The sequence below is a fragment of the Hyperolius riggenbachi genome, chromosome 7, assembly GCF_040937935.1.
Source record: "Hyperolius riggenbachi isolate aHypRig1 chromosome 7, aHypRig1.pri, whole genome shotgun sequence".
NCBI lineage: Eukaryota > Metazoa > Chordata > Amphibia > Anura > Hyperoliidae > Hyperolius > Hyperolius riggenbachi.
The window spans coordinates 25,401,261-25,424,349 of record NC_090652.1 but is presented as its reverse complement, the minus strand read 5'-3'; the positions used below and the strand labels follow the sequence as shown (position 1 = coordinate 25,424,349).

The following is a 23,089-nucleotide window of genomic DNA, read 5'->3' as shown; positions in this document are numbered from 1 at the left end:
GGACCTGTGGCTGCGCATTGTGGCTGCTCACAAGTCAGGAAAGGGCTACAAGGCCAATTTTAAATGTTTTCAAGTTCCAGTGGCTACAGTGCAAAGTATTATTTAAAAAATACAAGATGTTCCGCCCTGTGGAAAACCTTAGAGGACCTGGTTGGAACCCAAAAGTGACTCCTGTGCTGGGCAGGAGGATAGTAATAGAAGTGAAAAAGAATCCAAGGATCACCACCAAGGCCATTGTGGTGAATATGGGCTCTGCTGGTAGCAATGTCTCAAGCCAGACAATCCAACGGACACTGCACACTGCTGGATTCCATGGATGCAGACCAAGGAGGACTCCACTTCTCCAGATAAAGCACACAAACGCTCGCTTGGCCTTTTCAAATGCTCATCTGGACAAAGAAGAAGACTTCTGGTCTTATGTGTTATGGTCAGATGGAAAAAAATTTGAATTGTTTGGTCACAATGATGTTTCCTTCATTTGGCGTAAAAAATGAGAAGCCATCAACCCAAAGAACACCATCTCCACTTTCAAACATAGTGTTGGGAACCTAATGCTTTGGGGTGTTCTTCAACCAATGGACCAGGGAACCTAATCACAGTAAATGGCACCATGAAAAAAGAGCAATACATGAGGATTCTCAATGACAACATCAGGCAGTCTGCAGAGAAACTTGACCTTGCCCACCAGTGGACATTTCAGCATAACAATGACATAAAACACTCAGCAAAAATGGTGAAGAAACGGTCAGCAGACAACAACATTAGCGTTTTGGAGTGGCCCACCCAGAGTTCTGACTTGAATCCAATTGAGAATCTGTGGAGGGAGCTAAAGATCAGGATGATGGCAAGAAGACCCTCCAACCTGAAAGATTTGGAGCTCATTGCTAAAGATGAATGGGCAAAAATACCTCTGGAGACATGCAAAATGCTGGTCTGCAATTTTAGGGAGCGTTTGATTGCTGTAATAGCTAATAAAGGCTTTTCTATAGATTATTGTGAAGGGTATGAATAATTTTGGACTGGACACTTTTTGCTCAAATGTAAATAAAAGCTAAGAAAGGTTTTCTTCCAAAATAATGCCTCTTGTGCATCGTCTTATGGGAGACACCTATGTCCTTTCCCATCTTTTTGGTTGCATAAAAGTAACTTTAAGTCAAGATTTGCCAGGGGTATGAATAATTATGGGCAGCACTATAGCTGGGTCTCCTGGTAAATTTACAAAAAAAATGAGGTGACTCACTTTCTGCTGTCAATTATGTAGACCCAGAACTCATCAGAGATCAAACCCTGTCTGGGATTGGTGTATCTAGGAGACGTGATTGATGACTGATTATTATCCTTTCTGACTGTATTCCTCTCAGCCACTCGGTTCACCGTGGGTCCAATTGCTGCAGTGTACAAATAGCGTTATGTACCTGAATGATATTATAGTATGCTCTTATGACCTATATACCCCTTTCTAGGTCTGTCTCTGTAAACTGCCCAATTTTTACCAAAATTGGCATTTGCGGTCGATATCGTCATTCGTGATCGGCCAGGATCATAAATGGGGCTTTCAAATGCTTTCATAATTGAAGTCATATTTCCGAGTTGACTCGCCATAACCAAGGAAATGATGTTGTTGGGTCAATCACAGAGCCCCCAGCAGAGGCACTAGCAACCTATCAGAAGAGGGGAGCGTGTGCCCACCCCTTCCCTATATAAAGCGGTAGAGAAAGCTACTCAGGGCAGAGCAGGATCATCCACTAGGCAACCTAGGCAGGTGCCTGGGAACTAGTGTTGGGCGAACAGTGTTCGCCACTGTTCGGGTTCTGCAGAACATCACCCTGTTCGGGTGGTGTTCGAGTTCGGCCGAACACCTGATGGTGCTCGGCCAAACCGTTCAGCCACATGGCCGAACTAAGAGCGCATGGCCGAACGTTCCCCGAACGTTCGGCTAGCGCTGTGATTGGCCGAATGGGTCACGTGGTTCGGACCCCGAACGCGCTCTGATTGGCCGAACGGGTCACGTGGTTCGGCCAGAGCGCGCTCTGATTGGCCGAACGGTCACGTGGTTCGGGTAAATAAATACCCGAACCACGTCATATCTCCGCCATTTGTCTGTGGGTTTAGCTTTGGGTAGGCAGGCAGGGTAGTTTGCGCTCCAGCCACGCTAGCCAGGGTCCCCCCAGTCATTGTGTGTCGCTGCTGGGAACAGTAGTACACCGCTCGCTCAGCCACACTATATAGCATTGTGTGTACTGCCACTGTGTACCTCGCTCAGCCACGCTATATATAGCATTGTTTACTGCCACTGTGTGTACACGGCTCAGCCAGACTATATAGCATTGTGTGTACTGCCACTCTGTGTACACCGCTCAGCCACACTATATAGCATTGTTTACTGCCACTGTGTGTACACGGCTCAGCCAGACTATATAGCATTGTTTACTGCCACTGTGTGTGCACGGCTCAGCCAGACTACATAGCATTGTGTGTACTGCCACTCTGTGTACACCGCTCAGCCAGACTATATAGCATTGTTTACTGCCACTCTGTATACACCCCTCAGCCAGACTATATAGCATTGTGTACACCGCTCAGCCAGACTATATAGCATTGTGTGTACTGCCACTCTGTGTACACCGCTCAGCCAGACTATATAGCATTGTGTGTACTGCCACTGTGTGTACACCGCTCAGCCAGACTATATAGCATTGTGTGTACTGCCACTGTGTGTACACCGCTCAGCCAGACTATATAGCATTGTGTGTACTGCCACTCTGTGTACAGCGCTCAGCCAGACTATATAGCATTGTGTGTACTGCAACTGTGTGTACACCGCTCAGCCAGACTATATAGCATTGTGTGTACTGCCACTGTGTGTACACCGCTCAGCCAGACTATATAGCATTGTTTACTGCCACTGTGTGTACACGGCTCAGCCAGACTATATAGCATTGTGTGTACTGCCACTCTGTGTACACTGCTCAGCCAGACTATATAGCATTGTGTACTGCCACTGTGTGTACACCGCTCAGCCAGACTATATAGCATTGTTTACTGCCACTGTGTGTACACCGCTCAGCCAGACTATATAGCATTGTGTGTACTGCCACTCTGTGTACACCGCTCAGCCAGACTATATAGCATTGTGTGTACTGCCACTCTGTGTACACCGCTCAGCCAGACTATATAGCATTGTGTGTACTGCCACTCTGTGTACACCGCTCAGCCAGACTATATAGCATTGTGTGTACTGCCACTGTGTGTACACCGCTCAGCCAGACTATATAGCATTGTGTGTACTGCCACTCTGTGTACACCGCTCAGCCAGACTATATAGCATTGTGTGTACTGCCACTCTGTGTACACCGCTCAGCCAGACTATATAGCATTGTTTACTGCCACTCTGTGTACACCGCTCAGCCAGACTATATAGCATTGTGTGTACTGCCACTCTGTGTACACCGCTCATCCAGACTACATAGCATTGTGTGTACTGCCACTCTGTGTACACCGCTCAGCCAGACTATATAGCATTGTGTGTACTGCCACTCTGTGTACACCGCTCAGCCAGACTATATAGCATTGTGTGTACTGCCACTCTGTGTACACCGCTCAGCCAGACTATATAGCATTGTGTGTACTGCCACTCTGTGTACACCGCTCAGCCAGACTATATAGCATTTAGCCACCCACTTCACCAACAAAATTGTCTCCATCCGCCAGGAAATATCCAATCTCCAATCTTCACCTCCCACCCCCTCCCAACCAGCTCCTCCTCCACCCTATCCTCCCCTCACATCCTTCACTCCTACTACCACCGAGGAAGTCAACCACCTACTGCAGACTTCCCATACCACTACCTCCCCCCTTGACCCCATCCCTTCGGATTTACTCCAGCCTCACTTCACGGAATTGGCCCCAGTCCTCACTACCCTGTTCAACCTCTCCCTATCCACAGGCACCTTCCCCACAGACTTCAAGCAGGCCATTGTACTACCCCTGCTCAAGAAACCCTCACTCGACCCCTCGCTACCCTCCAACTACCGTCCTATCTCCCTCCTCCCCTTTGCCTCAAAACTCCTTGAGCGTCTGGTTCACAAACGCCTGACCCAGTACCTCAATGCTAACTCACTGCTAGACCCACTCCAATCTGGATTTCGGCCTGCCCACTCAACCGAAACTGCTCTCACCAAAGTGGTCAACGACCTTGCCTTAGCTAAAGCTGAAGGTAAATACTCCATTCTCCTCCTCCTTGACCTGTCAGCAGCTTTTGACACAGTAGATCATCCCCTACTCCTCCAGTCCCTCCAGTCCTTGGGCATTCACAATCTCGCCCTGTCCTGGCTTTCATCCTACCTCTCCAACCGCTCCTTCACGACTACCTTCAATGAGTCCTCGTCCACCCCCAACCACCTCTCGGTGGGAGTCCCCCAAGGTTCGGTCCTTGGCCCCCTACTGTTCACCCTATACACATCCTCCATTGGCAAGGTTATCTCCTCCATGGGTTTTAACTACCATCTGTATGCAGATGACACCCAGATCTACCTCCACACCCCTGACATATCCACCACTACCATGGACAAGGTCTCCTCCTGCCTATCCGCCATCTCCTCCTGGATGTCTGCTAGGTTCCTGAAACTAAATCTAGACAAAACGGAATTTATGATCTTCCCACCCCGGCCATCCACGAACCACCCAGATGTGCATGTCACTGTTAACCACACTACCATTCGCCCTACCTCTCAAGCCCGCTGTCTGGGTGTCACCCTGGACTCCACACTCTCCTTCACTTCCCACATCCAAAACCTCACAAAGTCCTGCAACTTCCACCTTCGTAACATCTGTAAGATTCGCCCTTTCCTGACCTCTGCCACCACCAAACTCCTCATCCATGCCCTCATAATTTCCCGCCTTGACTACTGCAATGCCCTGCTGTCTGGTCTCCCTATGACCCGAACAGCCCCACTGCAGTCCATCATGAATGCAGCAGCCAGAATTATCCACTGCTCCCATCGCTCCACCACGGCAGATCCCCTCCTAGAATCCCTCCACTGGCTTCCTATCCAGTCCAGAATCAGATTCAAGATACTGTGTCTGACCTACAAATCTGTCCACAAAACCTGTCCAACCTACATTTCCGATCTTACTCAGAGGTACACACCTAGCCGCTCACTCCGCTCTTCCAATGAACTTCGCCTAACCACCCCCCGCATCACCCAGTCCCATGCACGCCTCCAGGACTTCTCAAGAGCTGCTCCAACACTATGGAACTCCCTACCTCCACCCATTAGGGCAGCCCCCTCCTTCAACATCTTCAAGAAAGCCCTCAAAACTCACCTTTTCACTCTGGCCTACTACCCCTCACAAGTGCTCTAAACCTACAGCTGAACTCTGGTACCCTACCATTTGTGTCCTTACCTCTCCCTCTAGATTGTAAGCCTTTGGGCAGGGTCCTCCTCCTTTTGTGTCCTACCTGATCTGGCACCTCCATTACTGTGAACCCATGCCATGCATTTGAGTGAACCTAACTTGCCTAATCTCCATGCTTCATCCAGTGACTAAGCATTACCTTGTACTAATACTGTGCTGTGTGATCTGGTTTTCTTGTATTCCTGTATTGTCATATTTCTGTATGTCACCCTAAATATTGTCTGTAACCTAAATTAATGTTCAGCGCTGCGTAATATGTTGGCGCTTTATAAATACAATAAATAATAATAATAATAATTGTGTGTACTGCCACTGTGTGTACACCGTTTAGCCAGACTATATAGCATTGTTTACTGCCACTGTGTGTACACGGCTCAGCCACACTATATAGCATTGTGTTTACTGCCACTCTGTGTCTGCTGGGAACAGTAGTACACCGCTCACCCGCCACTGTATAGCATTGTGCTCTGTGTCGCTGCTGGCAATAGTGGTACACCGCTCACCCACCACTGTATAGCATTTCTGTACTGCCACTGTACTGCTGCCAGTCAGCGTGTACTTTAAGGATAAGTGAAATGAGGAAGAAATCCGGTGAAAGAGGGAGGGGCAAGGGAAGAGGTGTTTCCCCTGACGGTTCACGTACAGGGCACAGGGGAGCACCGAAGAAAACCCACTCAATACCGCCCATGTTGTCCAGGACAACAACCCTCACAGATCCAAAAGAACAGGACCAGATAATTACTTGGATGACCTCTCAAGCGTCCAGCAGTGGGTTAAGCAGCACCAGCACATCACACACGAGGTCCGAGTCCTCAGCCAGTTACAAGGAGCCAGTGGGCACAAAGCTGACACAACCGGCAGCGACACCACGCACACGACTGCCAGATAACCAGTCCGATGAATTACCTCAGGACACAATGGGGTATTCGCAGGAGCTATTCCCAGGCCAACAAACTTCCACCTTTGAAAGGTCAATGGAGGAACAGCCAGAAATGTTGTGCCCGGATTCACAACCATTCACTGTGGGAAATGCACCGGGCACTGAAATACAACAAGGCGAGTCCGAGGACTTTGAAACCCAAATCCCAGAGCAAGTTGGGCAGGAGGGGTTGCAATTGCAGGAGGTCGGCCGAGAAGCTCTGGAAGACGACGTTGGAGTGAGCTGCGCAGAGGTTGTTCTGGGGAGCTCTACTCCACGGCGGCGGCCCCCCACAATGACATATGACGAGTTTGAGGAGATGGAAGAGGAGGGTATGGACAATGTGGACATAGACCCAGATTTTGTTTGTGAACGAGAACATCGCCGTCGTAGCAGCAGCACAGATGAGTCTGTTGAAGAACCCACTGCTGCACGAGTTCGCCTTGTGCCACAAGGTAGGCAGCGCGCAATTTCAGGCACCACAAGCGTGGAAGTTCAAGTGAGAGGCAAAAGAGGCGCAAACAGAAATCGCCAGCAAGGCAGGTGCTCCAAAGTCTGGGCTTTCTTTGAAGACTGCACTGAGGATGTTACCATGGCGATTTGCAAGGTGTGCAAGACCCGCCTGAGCAGGGGGAAAAGTATTAACAACCTCTCCACCACCAGCATGAGCCGCCACATGCTATCCAAACATCCCACTCCGTGGGCAAACTCGACAGGACAGGGTACCAGCAACACTGCCTCCCTTGGGTTCACCAGACTCACCACCAGACCCGCTTCAGCAGCAGCAGTAGCCCAGCCATTGCGTGGTTCACAACATTCACAAACATCAGACGACGCTGACACTGTCACTTTCCGGAGTAGTGCTCTTGAGGTCTCCCAGTGTTCATCAAACACAACAACCAACAGCCCTTCAGTGTGCAGCCCTACGGTTCAGTTGTCTGTCTCGGAGATGTTTGAGCGCAAGAGGAAATTGCCAGCAAATGACCCCCGGGCCGTGGCAGTAACAGCCAGCATAGCCAAGCTTCTGGCCTGCGAAATGCTGCCATATCGAGTGGTGGAGACAAACAGCTTCAAGGGCATGATGTCAGTGGCCATCCCACGTTACGTGGTTCCCAGCCGCTACCACTTTGCGCGCTCTGCAGTGCCTGAGTTGCATGAGCACGTGGTCAGCAAAATAACCCGAAGCTTGAAGAATGCCGTTGCCTGCAAGGTTCACCTCACCACTGACACCTGGACGAGTGCGTTCGGCCAGGGTCGATACATCTCCCTTACCGCGCACTGGGTGAACCTTGTGGAGCCTGGCAGCGATTCCTCACCTGCTACGGCGCGGGTGTTGCCCACGCCGCAAACAGCCGCACCGCCGTCCCTCCCACTGGATAACAACAGCAGCACCTACCTCTCTGACTCCTCCTCCAACGCATCTCAAAGCTGTACCTCATCCGGAAACGCGAACCCAGCACCAGCAGCAGTAGGATCGTGGAAGCAGTGCAGCACAGCTGTTGGCATGCGTCAGCAAGCGTTGCTGAAGCTGATCTGCCTTGGGGATAAGCAGCACACAGGGGAGGAAATTTGGAGGGGAATAAAGGAACAGACGGATTTGTGGCTGGCACCGCTGGACCTGAAACCGGGCATGGTTGTGTGTGATAATGGGAGTAATCTCATTCGCGCTTTAAGGTTGGCTAAGCTGACACACATCCCTTACCTGGCGCACGTGATGAACCTAGTAGTTCAGCGGTTCCTGAAGACATACCCAGGCGTGGCCGATCTTCTGTTGAAGGTGCGACGAGTGGCCAAACATTGTAGAAATTCAAGTACTGCTTCGGGGGCACTCGCCAAGATGCAGGAGCGCTTCAATCTCCCCCACCATCGCTTGCTGTGTGATGTCCCTACGCGCTGGAATTCTACGCTGCACATGCTAGCCCGCTTTTGCGAGCAGAAGAGTGCAGTGGTCCAGTACATGACGGCGCAGTACCGAGGCGCATCCGGCCAGCTGCCAAGCTTCTGTGGATCCGATTGGGCCAACATGTTGGACCTCTGCCAAGTCCTCCAAAATTTTGAGCAATCCACGTTGCTTGTGAGCAGTGACATCTCTTCAGTCAGCATTACCATACCACTGCTGTGTTTACTGAAGAGGTCAATGTTGAAAATCAAGGAAACAGCTGTCATGATGATGCAACTGGGGGAATCTGAAGGAGAAAACGATCAGCGTGATGGTACCAACATCAGGCCATCCGCCTCAGGAAACGCTGGCCCCAGCAGCTATGACGAAGAAGAGGAGGAACAGCTGGAGTTGGAGCAGGAATTTCCTGCCACCACTGACGAGGGCCAGAGCGGTGCACGTTGGACTTCCACAATTCAGCGCGAATGGTCAGCAGAAGCAGACCAGGAAGAAGGTGACGACTATGATGCATCACAACAACTATCACAACGCTCACAAGAGGATGATGAGGATTCTGGTAGGACTCTGGCACACATGGCTCAATTCATGCTAGACTGCATTGAACGCGACCCACGCATTGTGCGCATTCTGGACAACACCAATTACTGGGTTTATACCCTTCCGGATCCACGGTACAAACACAATGTTCCAAAACTGCTTGAAGAAAGAGTCAGACAGGTCAAAATGGAAGAATACCAGCAGGCCCTTGTGGAGACTTTAGAGAGGAGATTGACATCCTCCCCCTCCTCTAGCCAGTTGTACGCCGACAGACTGACTTCCGCAAACCCAGGACGACCAGGAGGGCAGCAAACAACACAAGCCGCAGCTAGTGCCCAAAAGGGAATGGTATCGGCAGTGTCCTTGGAGTGGGAACATTTTCTGACACCCATGCAGCAGCAGCCCACAGAACAGCAAGCGTGCAGATCCACCTCCAACACCGATCGCCTGGAGAAGATGGTCAAGGACTACATGTCAGATGGCGTAGCTGTGTCTAACAATCCATCTGCACCCTTCAACTATTGGGTATCGAAGCTAGACACCTGGCACGAACTGGCAATGTACGCAATAGAGGTGCTGGCTTGCCCGGCAGCCAGCGTTATGTCGGAACGCTGTTTCAGTGCTGCCGGAGGCATCGTCACAGATCGGCGTATCCGCCTCTCCACAGAAAATGCAGACCGTCTGACTCAAATTAAAATGAATCAATCCTGGATTGGAAACGACTACGCAACACTCCAGGACCCCAACCAAGTAACATGACCAATGAACATCTGGGATGGTTTAGCGTTTCCGGTCCCTGTTTATTGAACCTCTCATCTATATTACATTTATGACTGCATGGCGGCAAAAAGCATTGCTGCTATATCCGCACGCTTTTTGTCCTCATGCAAGGCCTGGGTTGTTGTGTCTCAAAAAGCATGGCCTTCTCCTCCTGCGCCTGCTCCTGTTCCATCACGTGTGCTGCTGCTGCTGGGTTAGCGTTTCCGGTCCCTGTTTATGGAACCTCTCATCTGTATTACACTTATGACTGCATGGCGGCAAAAAGCATTGCTATATCCGCACGCTTTTTGTCCTCATGCAAGGCCTGTGTTGTTGTGTCTCAAAAAGCTTGGCCTTCTCCTCCTGCGCCTGCTCCTGTTCCATCACGTCTGCTGCTGCTGGGTTAGCGTTGCCGCGTGGTCCCTGTTTATTGAACCTCTTATCTTTATTACATTTAGGACTGCATGGCGGTACAAAGCATGCTATCCGCACGCTTCTTGTCCTCATGCAAGGCCTGGGTTGTTGTGTCTCAAAAAGCGTGGCCTTCTCCTCCTGCGCCTCCTCCTGTTCCATCACGTGTGCTGCTGCTGGGTTAGCGTTACCTGTCCCTGTTTATGGAACCTCTTCTCTTTATTACATTTAGGACTGCATGGCAGTAAAAAGCATGCTATCCGCACGCTTCTTGTCCTCATGCAAGGCCTGGGTTGCGTCTCAAAAAGCGTGGCCTTCTCCTCCTGCGCCTCCTCTAGTTCCATCACGTGTGCTGCTGCTGGGTTAGTGTTTCTGGTCCCTGTTTATTGAACCTCTCATCTGTATTACATTTATGACTGCATGGCGGCAAAAAGCATTGCTATATCCGCACGCTTTTTGTCCTCATGCAAGGCCTGGGTTGCGTCTCAAAAAACGTGGCCTTCTCCCCCTGCGCCTCCTCCTGTTCCATCACGTGTGCTGCTGCTGCTGCTGCTGGGTTAGCGTTACCGGTCCCTGTTTATGGAACCTCTTCTCTTTATTACATTTATGACTGCCTGGCGGTAAAAAGCATGTTACCTGTGCAAAGAAACATGACATTTTCAGCATTTAAAAGACAGTTTTTCCTTTGAAACTTTACAATCAATTTTCTCAAAAACTATAAGCTCTTTTTCAAATATTTTTTTTTCCTCTTGTACCCACTCCCAAGGTGCACATACCCTGTAAATTTGGGGTATGTAGCATGTAAGGAAGCTTTACAAAGTACGAAAGTTCGGGTCCCCATTGACTTCCATTATGTTCGGAGTTCGGCGCGAACACCCGAACATCGCGGCGATGTTCGGCAAACGTTCGCGAACCCGAACATCTAGGTGTTCGCCCAACACTACTGGGAACTAGTGGGTGTCAAGGAGTTCCACCTGCCACCTTCCCTGACCTCTTTTCACTTCAACTTACTGAAAGGACTGGGGAGGAAGGGGGGGGGGGGGGAGGAAGTTGCTGAACCTACTTGCTTAGGGCCTTATTACATCTTAATCTATCTGTGACTTAGAGCTCTATACATAAGCCATTGCAGTCCCTGTGTTTATCTGAAGGTGCATCATCAACTTACCCTACCCCAGACTAAGATGAAATGGGGCCTTAGGCGAGATAGCATTTTTTTGTCCACTGCTGATGGTCATCTGGCTTTTTCTTTTGCTAGATTTGAAAAATGAAAGAGAGGGGGGGGGGATTAGCATAAATCAGGCCCCTTGATTCTCTCCAGTCCCTAGGCAGCTGCCTGGGTTTGCCTTGTGGATTATCCAGATTTGCCCTACCCTATGAAAAAATAAATACTACACTTCATTGGCTCTCGGTTTAATTTTTTTGTTACAGGAAATCTCTTGGAACCAGAGATGGAAGATATATCAGTCCCAGAGCTGACCACAGGCTGCAATGCCACACTCTCCTGCAGAATCACTAATTATGTGGTTGGTGTGGACACTGTTCAGTGGTATATAAAACAGAAATCTACAGATGAACCTATTAATTCAACCAATCAACCCAAGAAAATCCCAAGTGTTGGAAAAGATGAGACGTCTGTTAACACTCATATAGCATTCCTGGCATTAATGCCTGTACAGGAATCAGACAATGGTGCGGAATTCATCTGCAGGGTAATCTTTCCTGGCACAAATAAGACCTTAGAAAAATGCGCAGGACCTATAAGTGTGAAAGGTGAGCACAACATTGTATGTGAAACAGCAGCATATTGTACAGGAAATGGCGGCTAGAGTTGGGCCGAACCTCTGATTTTAGGTTCGCGAACTTCCGCGGAAGGTTCGGTTCGCGTTAAAGTTCGCGAACCGCAATAGACTTCAATGGGGATGCGAACTTTGAAAAAAAAAAATTATGCTGGCCACAAAAGTGATGGAAAAGATGTTTCAAGGGGTCTAACACCTGGAGGGGGGCATGGCGGAGTGGGATACACGCCAAAAGTCCCCGGGAAAAATCTGGATTTGACGCAAAGCAGCGTTTTAAGGGCAGAAATCACATTGAAAGCTAAATGACAGGCCTAAAGTGCTTTATGCAGTGGCGGGTTCACTGAACAGGTATACAGTGGCGGGTTCACTGAACAGAACAGGTATACAGTGGCAGGTTCACTGAACACAACAGGTATGCAGTGGCGGGTTCACTGAACAGTACAGGTATACAGTGACGGGTTCACAGAACAGGTATGCAGTGGCAGGTTCACTGAACAGAACAGGTATGCAGTGGCGGGTTCACTGAACAGTACAGGTATACAGTGGCGGGTTCACAGAACAGGTATGCAGTGGCAGGTTCACTGAACAGAACAGGTATGCAGTGGCGGGTTCACTGAACACAACAGGTATGCAGTGGCAGGTTCACTGAACAGTACAGGTATGCAGTGGCGGGTTCACTGAACAGTACAGGTATACAGTGGCGGGTTCACTGAACACAACAGGTATGCAGTGGCGGGTTCACTGAACAGAACCGGTATACAGTAGCGGCTCCACTGAACAGAACAGGTATGCAGTGGCGGGTTCACTGAACAGTACAGGTATACAGTGGCGGGTTCACTGAACAGAACAGGTATACAGTAGCGGGTCCACTGAACAGAACAGGTATGCAGTGGCGGGTTCACTGAACAGTACAGGTATACAGTGGCAGGTTCACAGAACAGGTATGCAGTGGCAGGTTCACTGAACAGAACAGGTATGCAGTGGCGGGTTCACTGAACAGGTATACAGTGGCGTGTTCACTGAACAGAACAGGTATACAGTGGCGGGTCCACTGAACAGAACAGGTATGCAGTGGCGGGTTCACAGAACAGGTATGCAGTGGCAGGTTCACTGAACACAACAGGTATGCAGTGGCGGGTTCACTGAACAGGTATACAGTGGCGGGTCCACTGAACAGAACAGGTATGCAGTGGCAGGTTCACTGAACACAACAGGTATGCAGTGGTGGGTTCACAGAACAGGTATGCAGTGGTGGGTTCACAGAACAGGTATGCAGTGGTGGGTTCACAGAACAGGTATGCAGTGGTGGGTTCACAGAACAGGTATGCAGTGGCAGGTTCACTGAACAGGTATGCAGTGGTGGGTTCACTGAACAGGTATGCAGTGGTGGGTTCACAGAACAGGTATGCAGTGGTGGGTTCACTGAACAGGTATGCAGTGTTGGGTTCACAGTACAGGTATGCAGTGGTGGGTTCACAGAACAGGTATGCAGTGTTGGGTTCACAGAACAGGTATGCAGTGTTGGGTACACAGAACAGGTATGCAGTGGTGGGTTCACAGTACAGGTATGCAGTGGTGGGTTCACAGAACAGGTATGCAGTGTTGGGTTCACAGAACAGGTATGCAGCCAGGAACAAGCTAAGCCTAACTAATCTTTCCCTATGAGAGAGTCTGCAGCAGCTCGCCCTACTCTCACTAATGCAGGCACACGAGTGACCGTAATGGCCGCCGCTGCCTGCCTTATATAAGGGGGGTGGGGCTCCAGGGGCTAGTGTAGCCTAATTGGCTACACTGGGCCTGCTGACTGTGATGTAGAGGGTCAAAGTTGACCCTCCATGTGCATTATGGGGCGAACCGAACTTCCGCAAAGGTTCGCCTGCGGGACGCGAACGCAAACCACGGAAGTTCGCATGGAACCGTTCGCAGGCGAACTGTTCGGCCCAACTCTAATGGCGGCACATTGTACAGGAAACAGCAGCACATTGTACAGATAACAGCAGCATATTGTACAGGAAACAGCAGAATATTGTATAGGAAACAGCAGAACATTGTACAGGAAACAGCAGCACATTGTACAGGAAACAGCAGCACATTTACTGGAAACAGCAGCATATTGTACAGGAAACAGCAGCATAGTGTACTGGAAATGACAGCATATTGTACAGGAAACAGCAGTGTATTGTACAGGAAACAGCAGAATATTGTACAGGAAACAGTAGAACATTGTGAAGGAAACAGCAGAACATTGTACAGGAAACAGCAGCACATTGTACAGGAAACAGCAGCACATTGTACAGGAAACAGCTGCACATTGTACAGGAAACAGGAAACAGCAGCACATTGTACAGGAAACAGCAGCATATTGTACAGGAAACAGCAGCACGGTGTACAGGGAAACGGCAACATATTGTACAGGAAACAGCAGCATAGTGTACTGGAAATGACAGCATATTGTACAGGAAACAGCTGCATATTGTACAGGAAACAGCAGCTTATTGTACAGGAAATGGCAGAATATTGTGTGGGCAATAGCAGCTTATTGTCAAGAAAATTGACTGTCCTCTTGCAATTTGACCAGTTGGATTGTGTATATACTTTTGGTGTAACTTTGTGCAGAATTTAGCAGTGAATAGGAAAGCCCCCATACATGCTATTGTCACCAAAATTGCTATATATGTTAAGGAGAATAGTGGGTACAAGGCAAAAAAAAAATCAAAAAGAAACATGACGTTTTTGAGAAAATCGATTTTAAAAATACAAAAAAGAAAAAAGTTTTTAAACTATCATTTTTACAAGTCAAAAGGACCTTGTAGAATTTGAGAAAATTGATGTTAAAAATGCAAAGGAAAAATGGTTTTTAACCACTTCAGTCGATATATCCGTCCAGATAGACTGTGCAGCTCCTGCTGCCTGAGGCACACGCTCCCACTACCTGCCGTTAGCCCCCCAATCAGTGATTGGGAATATAGTTCCCATTCACCGATCTAAGTCCCCCACAGAAAAACCGACGGTCTCTTATCAGAGTCCGCGGTCTTTCTGCAAAAAAACAAAGTTTCCCATCCTCTTTCTAGTTTATGGAAGCATGATCTTTCGCTTCCAGGACTTTATGACTGTGGCCATCTTGTGGCCAAGTAGTAAACTACACCCACATACATTTTTTATTAAATAATTACTTTATATAACATTTAAAATTAGCTGTTTACCTCCCACATCAAAAGTTACCCAAATACATTTTTTAATAAAAAAAATAAAAAATTACAATAAAAAAACAACATAAATAGTTACCTAAGGGTCTGAACTTTTTAAATATGCATGTCAAGAGGGTATATTATTATATTTTTTAAATTATAAGCTTGTAAATATTGATGGACGCAAATTTAAAAAATGCACCTTTATTTCTAAATAAAATATCGGCGCCATAAATTGTGATAGGGACATCATTTAAATGGTGTAATACCCGGGACAAATGGGCAAATAAAATACGCTGTACATGAGTTTTAATTACGGTAGCATGTATTAATTTCAAACTATAATGGCCAAAAACTGAGAAATAATGATTTTTCCATTTCTTTCTTAATCTTACTCTTAAAATGGATTTAGAAAAAAATAATTCTTAGCAAATTGTACCACCCAAAGAAACCTAATTAGTGGTGGAAAAAAACAAGATATAGATCAATTCAATGTGATAAGTAGTGATAAAGTTATTGGCGAATGGGAGGTGAAAGTTGCTCGGATGCATAAGGTGAACAACACTGTAGGCTGAAGTGGTTAACGACTTCCCTACTGATGGTTTTTTCCCCTTCTGTACCAGAGCGTTTTTCGCCTTTCAGTACTCCTTCCATTCATTTGGCTATAACCTTATTACTACAACAACAACAACAACAACAAATAACATTTGTAAAGCGCTTTTCTCCCGTGGGACTCAAAGCGCATAAGCATGGCTCCGACCATCGTGGTACAGGGGAAGAATTTTATAAATCTGGAAATGCCAGGCTAAACAGGTGGCTTTTCAGTCTGGATTTGAATAGCTCCAGGGATGGTGCTGTCTTTACTGGGTGTGGTAGGGAGTTCCAAAGAGTAGGGGCAGCATGACAGAAGGCTCTGTCTCCAGATTTTTTGAGGTGCACTCTGGGAGTGACCAAGTTTATAGAACTTGCTGATCTGAGGTTGTGAGAGGTGTGGTGCAGCTTCAGCAAGTCCTTCATGTATCCAGGGCCCAGATTGTGCAGGGATTTGAATGTCAGCAGTCCAATCTTGAAGAGTATTCTCCATTCTACTGGTAGCCAGTGCAGTGAGCGAAGGATCGGTGTAATGTGACAGTGGCGAGGCTGGTTTGTTAGCAATCTGGCAGCAGCATTCTGCACTAATTGCAGGCGACGCAGGTCTTTTTTGGGGAGGCCAGCATAAAGGGCATTGCAGTAGTCCAGCCGTGATGTGATGAAGGCGTGGACTAGGGTTTGAAGATCCTCTGGGGGAATCAGATGTTTAATCTTTGCAATGTTCTTCAGATGAAAGAAGGAAGATTTAACTACAGATGAAATTTGGTTTCTGAAACTCAATTCCCCATCGATTAGTACGCCAAGGCTGCGCACAAGGTTGGAGCTGTTTATGTCTGAATTCCCAATCCTGATTGGTGTTGCTTTAGGATAGAGCTGTTTTGATGGCGAGCACTGGCTTTGGACAAACAGGACCTCAGTTTTGTCAGCATTCAGTTTCAACCAGTTATCATTCATCCATGCCTGAAGCTCAGCTAAGCAAGAGTTTATTTTTGGGGTAGGGTCTGTTCCACCAGGTTTGAAGGACAGGTATAGCTGTGTGTCATCGGCGTAGCAGTGGTACGTCAGGCCATGTCGTTGGATAAGTGTACCGAGTGGCAACATGTAGATTGCAAACAGCAGAGGGGATAGGATTGATCCTTGTGGCACTCCGAATTGTAGAGGTGCAGGTTTGGTCATTATAGGTCCTAGGGATACTCTCTGTGTTCTGTCAGTCAGGAATGATCTGAACCACTGGAGGACTGATCCACTGATGCCACAGTACTCCTGCAGTCTGTTAAGCAGGATTTCATGGTCAACTGTATCAAAAGCAGCTGAGAGATCCAACAGGATTAGGATGGAGCATTCCCCTCTGTCCCTTGCCATGAGCAGATCGTTGCAGACTTGGATGAGGGCTGTTTCACAGCTGTGGTGTTTCTTAAAGCCAGATTGTAGAGGGTCCAGGATGTTGTTTACTGACAGCCTGGTTTCAAGTTGCAGATAGACAGCCTTTTCAATAACTTTACCTAAGAAGGGGAGGTTGGAGACAGGTCTGTAGCTGCTCATAGCATCTGGATCCATGGAAGGTTTTTTGAGAAGGGTCTTGATGATTCCTTCTTTTAGAGAGGTAGGAAACCTCCCTGCTTGCAGAGAGCAATTTACTATTTTGTGAAATGCTGGACCAAGCAGGTCAGGGCATTTCAGCATATGTTTAGTTGGTCCAGGGTCCAGGTCGCAGGTTGTCTGGCGGAGACGACAGAGGATGTCTGAGATCTCTTCCTCACTAATACTTTTGAAATCAGTCCAGGGTGTTAGGTTGTTTTTGCAGCTATTTCCATTAGTTGCATGAGTCTTGGGTGCTGTGGACTGAATGAGAGACCGAATAGAAGATACTTTGTCAGCAAAGTAGCAGGCAAATTTCTCACATAGCTCCTTTGAGGGAGTTATAGTAGGTTTTAGACAGGATGGATTACATAGTCTATCAACTGTGCGGAATAGTTGGGCTGGTCTGTTGGCGGCCTTTGCGATCTCCTGTGATAGGTAGGAGGATTTTTTCTTGGTGATCGCATTTTGGTAGCTTTCCCGGTGAGAGACAAGGGTGTGTTTATCTTTTGAATTCTGAGATTTTCGCCACTTCCTTTCTAGTCTGCGCACTTCTTTCTTTAGGTCCTTTAGTGAGCTGTCAAACCACCGTGCATGGTGAAGTGGTGTAGATCGTTTGATGCGAACTGGAGCGAGGGCGTCATAGGCAGATGACACTGCATGGTTGTATATCAGGACCATGGAGTCTGGGTCTGCGCAATGATTGGTTAATGCGTCGAAGTTGAGGATATTCTGAACGTGCTGGGGTGAGACATCTTTCAGTGAACGGTATTTTATGAGTTCTTTCCCTCTGTGTTTTATCGCTGGTGCTGTCAGAGAGAAGTGGATGGTGTGGTGGTCTGACCATACCACTGGGTTTATATCCATGTGTGATATGAAAAGTCCGGAATGAAATATAAGATCCAGGGTGTGCCCTTTCGTATGGGTGGGGAGGTTGATAGCCTGAGAGAAACCCAGTTCATTCATTATGAGAAGTAGTTCACTTCCTAGCTGGGAGTCGTGATCATCCACCCATGCATTGAAGTCTCCCAGGATGATCCATCTAGGGTGTTCCACTGTTACGCAGGATAAGAGTTTAGATATTTCCTTAAGAAAGGCTGGACCATTTTTTTGGGGGCGGTATATGAGCAATATGTTGATGTTTACTTCTGCTGAAAGTTGAGCTGCAATACATTCAAAGGTTTCAGTGGGGCCTATGGGCAGGGGCCTTATGTTCAAGGAGGATCTGAAGCATATGGCAACCCCCCACCCTTGCCGACTTGTCTCTCACAGTGCAAGATTGAATAATTGGCCGGCACGGTTGCTTCAAGAGTTGGGCCTGCATGCTTCCCAAGCCAGGTCTCTGTCAAAAAGGTCAAATCAGAGAGCTCTATTAGGTCATGTATAGTTGCAGTCTTATTATTTATCGATCTGGCATTGCAGAGTGTAGCTGTGATTAAGCTTTTCTGAGGGCAAATATGTTTTTTATACTTGGATCCACTACCTCTCCGCCCCCTTCTGCATTTCCTGAGTATCCCAAAGGATTTTAAGAGGAGAGCCAGAGAGGTGTTAATTTGTAATTGATTCTTGGGAGGGCATGCAGAGAAAAGGTCCTTTGATGAGTATTTGTATGTTGACATTAGAGACAATAGACTTGTTCAGATAGCTTGTACTTCTGGGGTCCTGCTGGGATCAAAGGGGGTCTGTGCAAAATCCTTTCATTCAGGGTGGACTGAGGGCAATCACAGGCAATCAAGTTTCCAGAGAGGTTGAAGGTCTTGTTTCAGGTCAGCTGTTAGAAGGCTTGGTGTGTTCAGCAGAGGTAAGCTTCATGGAGGATTTCAATCCAGTTTAAATCTCTGCCATCCAAAGTAATCCGATTGTTCTGGTTGGTTGTAGTTGTAGCCTTGGTCGTGGTGGGTGGAATTCCTCTGTATTTTGAGTCCAGTTTCAGCACAAATAGGTTTAAAGGTGTAGAAATCTGAGACAAGGTCTGGAGCAGCTTAAGAGAGCTGCAGCCCGGCTGGGCGCGCTCAGTGTCACAAAGAAACAATCTATATCTTGTTTTTGTTCACCACCAATTAGGCTTTCTTTGGGTGGTACATTTTGATAGGATTTTTTTATTCTGAATGCATTGTAACGGGAAAGTAAGAAAAAAATAGAAAAAAATTGTTATTTCATCATTATTTCTCAGTTTTCATCCATTTTAGTTTTAAGATAATACATGGTACCGTAATTAAAACCCACACATTTTATTTTCGCATTTGTTCCGGTTATTGCAATGTTTAAAATATTTCCCTAGTAGAAGGTATGGTTCCAATATTTTATTTGGTAATAAAGGTGCATTTTTTCAATTTTGCATGCATAACTACAGTATTTACAAGCCCATATTTTAAAAATTAACAGTAATATACCCTCTTGACATACATATTTAAAAGTTAATTCCCTATATTACGTTATTTTTTTTATTTAAAACTTGTATTTGGGTAATTATGGGATAGTGTGGGAGGTAAGGTGTTCATTTTAAATGTAAGCATGGGTCTTTTTATTAAAATAAATGCATGGAGGTGTAATTTTACTATTTGGCCACAAAATGTCCTCACGCATTATTTCCTGTTAGTGTACTATAAATAAACAAACAGGAAGTAATGAGCGGACGTGGAAAGTTACAATGATCGCGGCATCTTATTGATGCGGGCAATCATTGACACGGGGATTGAGATTAATGAGTTGGAACAGTGTTCCCATTCATTCATCTCCCCTCTAATGATTGGGGCCAAGAATTCGCTGGAGGCAGCAGCTGCCATTGGATTCAATTGACCATATATGTGGTTAAACTCAGAAAAATTACAGTTTAAAAAACATTTTTCCTTTCCAATTTTCAAAATCGATTTTATAAAAAAGTATTTTTGTAATTTTTTTTTAACTTGTACCCACTATTTACCGTAACATCTGTAGCAATTTTGGTGACAATATTGTACATGGTGGCCTTGCTATTAACCGCTAAAGTTGGCACAAAATTACGCAAAAAATATGCAAAATTACAATTGATTACAATTACAGACAAAATTAATTATGATTTTCTTCGAAATTTTCACAATTTTACAATTTTGCATCATAATTGTGAATTTCAATGTGAAATTACAACTGCAGAATTCGTGCTCATCATCACTACAGTTGAATTGCATAGCACTGCTAAAAGTAAGTATAATGTAACTGGGAATTTAAAAAATATCTGTCAACCATGCCAAATCAGGTGAAACAAAGGGTTTTGAGTGAGGATAAGAAAGGTGCTAAACTGACTTTACTGGCGCAAGTATGCAGATGAAACTCAAATAAATTAGAACACCGTGCAAAAGTCAATTTATTTCAGTAATTCAACGTAAAACTTTTCAGTTAAAAGGTAAAACTAATGTATGAAAAAGGAACCCTTTGCAGGTGTTTTGGGTTAATTAGCTGATTACAGTCTGACATTTTAAACCTAGAATATTTAACCTTTTCACAATATTCTGATAGTCTTAGATTTTGATTTTGGGGTTCTCATAAGCTGTGAGCCATAATCATCAACATTATAAGAAATATTGGGCTCTATCCACAAAGGGCAGTTCAGTAAAATCATTTTGTTCATTAAAATACCTCATATTTTACACTTTTTTCCAAATTCACTAAAGTTTTCCCCCATGAGGCAGAAGTTTGGTAATTTACCGAACAAACATGCCTCAACTCACTAAGGGCCGGTTTCCACTACAAAGTGATGCAAATGCGGCTACCTAGCCGCATCACATCACTTCCGCCGCCGGCCGCATCACTTCCACATCTCCCGATGCAAAAGTCAATTGAGGAGATGGGACGCGGCTGCGGGCGGATGCGGCTGTGCGAGAATCTGCAGCATGCTACAGATTCTCGGATTGCTCCACACAACATGCACGCAGTGGAAACTCTTCCATTGCCGTACACGTGTTTTAGCACACCTGCTATGTAGCCGCATCACACCGCTCCTAGTGGAAACGGGCCCTAACGCCCTGCTCAGTAAGGGCCCGTTACCACTAGCACAGAAACCGGGCCGAATTCGGGGAGTTTCCCTGCAGGCAAATCGTGCGGGGAAACTCATCCGCCGGCCGAATCGCTTACCTTTGCAATTCGGCCGACATTGCCATCAGTTTCCGTGCGGGAGGCTGCGAATCCGTGCTTCTGAGATTCGGCAGCGTTCCCACTGACCAGGAAGTGCCACTGCGTGTCTAGCAGCCGTGTGCGGTGGCCAGTGGAAACGGGCCCTGGGTGTCACTTACCAGGGTGTAGCAGGGCAGCAGTGAGGCAGGAAGCTGTGTGAGGTTTTCTCTGTAGTGTATCCTGTCATCCCTTTAGATGTTCAATCACAAGAAAATGTATGCGTGCTCTACACCAAGCTTAACCCTTTCAAGTCTAGCTGTGCAAATCTGGCTAAAATGGCTTACCATGAGACATGCTCACGCAGAAATGCATCTGCTTTCGCATGCCAAACTTTGCAGGGTCAAAAACCAATACCGCGAAGCGGTTGCCCTGCGGGAATTAGTTCATGCTATACAGCACTATCCAGGAGCGCCTCGGGGAGGCTTCCCATTGCCCCCTTACAACCGGGGGGGCTGCGGGGCCCCAGGCTCTCTCACTGCCTAGGGACCACAGCAACACCCCGGAGGTGGAGGCTGGGTAGCGCAGACGACCCCCCCAAACGTGGCCGGCGCCGGGGGGAGGGGCCATCCGCACCCATCTCCCAAAAATTTAAAAACAGGCACTTACCTGAACGTCCATTGCGTTCTGCTGCTGCGCATCGACTCGGGGCACTGCATGGGAAAGGAGTGACGCATGGGTCACCCCGAGCTGTGGGGCTCAGGGCTGGCTCACACACATCACTCCAGAAGGGGGGGGGGGGAGGACAGGCACAGACAGCCCACTTATAGAGCAAACCATCCACCACCTGCCTCCAAAGGACAGAATGCAAATATGGTCAATCACAAGAAAATTTATGTGTGCTCTACACCAAGCTTAACCCTTTCAAGTCTAGCTGTGCAAATCTGGCTAAAATGGCTTACCATGAGACATGCTCACGCAGAAATGCATCTGCTTTCGCATGCCAAACTTTGCAGGGTCAAAAACCAATACCGCGAACGGGGCAATGGGAAGCCTCCCCGAGGCGCTCCTGGATAGTGCTGTATAGCATGAACCAATTCCCGCAGGGCAACCGCTTCGCGGTATTGGTTTTTGACCCTGCAAAGTTTGGCATGCGAAAGCAGATGCATTTCTGCGTGAGCATGTCTCATGGTAAGCCATTTTAGCCAGATTTGCACAGCTAGACTTGAAAGGGTTAAGCTTGGTGTAGAGCACGCATAAATTTTCTTGTGATAGAGCATATTTGCATTCTGTCCTTTGGAGGCAGGTGGTGGATGGTTTGCTCTATGAGTGGGCTGTCTGTGCCTGTCCTCCCCCCCCTTCTGGAGTGATGTGTGTGAGCCAGCCCTGAGCCCCACAGCTCGGGGTGACCCATGCGTCACTCCTTTCCCATGCAGTGCCCCGAGTCGATGCGCAGCAGCAGAACGCAATGGACGTTCAGGTAAGTGCCTGTTTTTAAATTTTTGGGAGATGGGTGCGGATGGCCCCCCCCGGCGCCGGCCACGCTTGGGGGGGGGTCGTCTGCGCTACCCAGCCTCCACCTCCGGGGTGTTGCTGTGGTCCCTAGGCAGTGAGAGAGCCTGGGGCCCCGCAGCCCCCCCGGTTGTATGGGGGCAATGGGAAGCCTCCCCGAGGCGCTCCTGGATAGTGCTGTATAGCATGAACTAATTCCCGCAGGGCAACCGCTTCGCGGTATTGGTTTTTGACCCTGCAAAGTTTGCCATGCGAAAGCAAATGCATTTCTGCGTGAGCATGTCTCATGGTAAGCCATTTTAGCCAGATTTGCACAGCTAGACTTGAAAGGGTTAAGCTTGGTGTAGAGCACACATAAATTTTCTTGTGATTGATCCCTTTAGATGTGCTGCAG

At 47.5% G+C, this 23,089-nt stretch overlaps 1 protein-coding gene across 2 annotated transcripts in view; it reads left to right on the top strand.

Annotated features, from left to right (window-relative positions):
* Window positions 1-23,089, top strand: part of LOC137524176 (uncharacterized) — a 128,050-nt gene that overhangs the window by 88,858 nt on the left and 16,103 nt on the right. For both annotated transcript variants that reach the window (XM_068243756.1, XM_068243754.1), the window contains one exon: window positions 11,373-11,714. In XM_068243756.1, coding sequence (XP_068099857.1) covers window positions 11,373-11,714 — 342 coding nt within the window. The remainder of the gene's footprint in view (window positions 1-11,372; window positions 11,715-23,089) is intronic.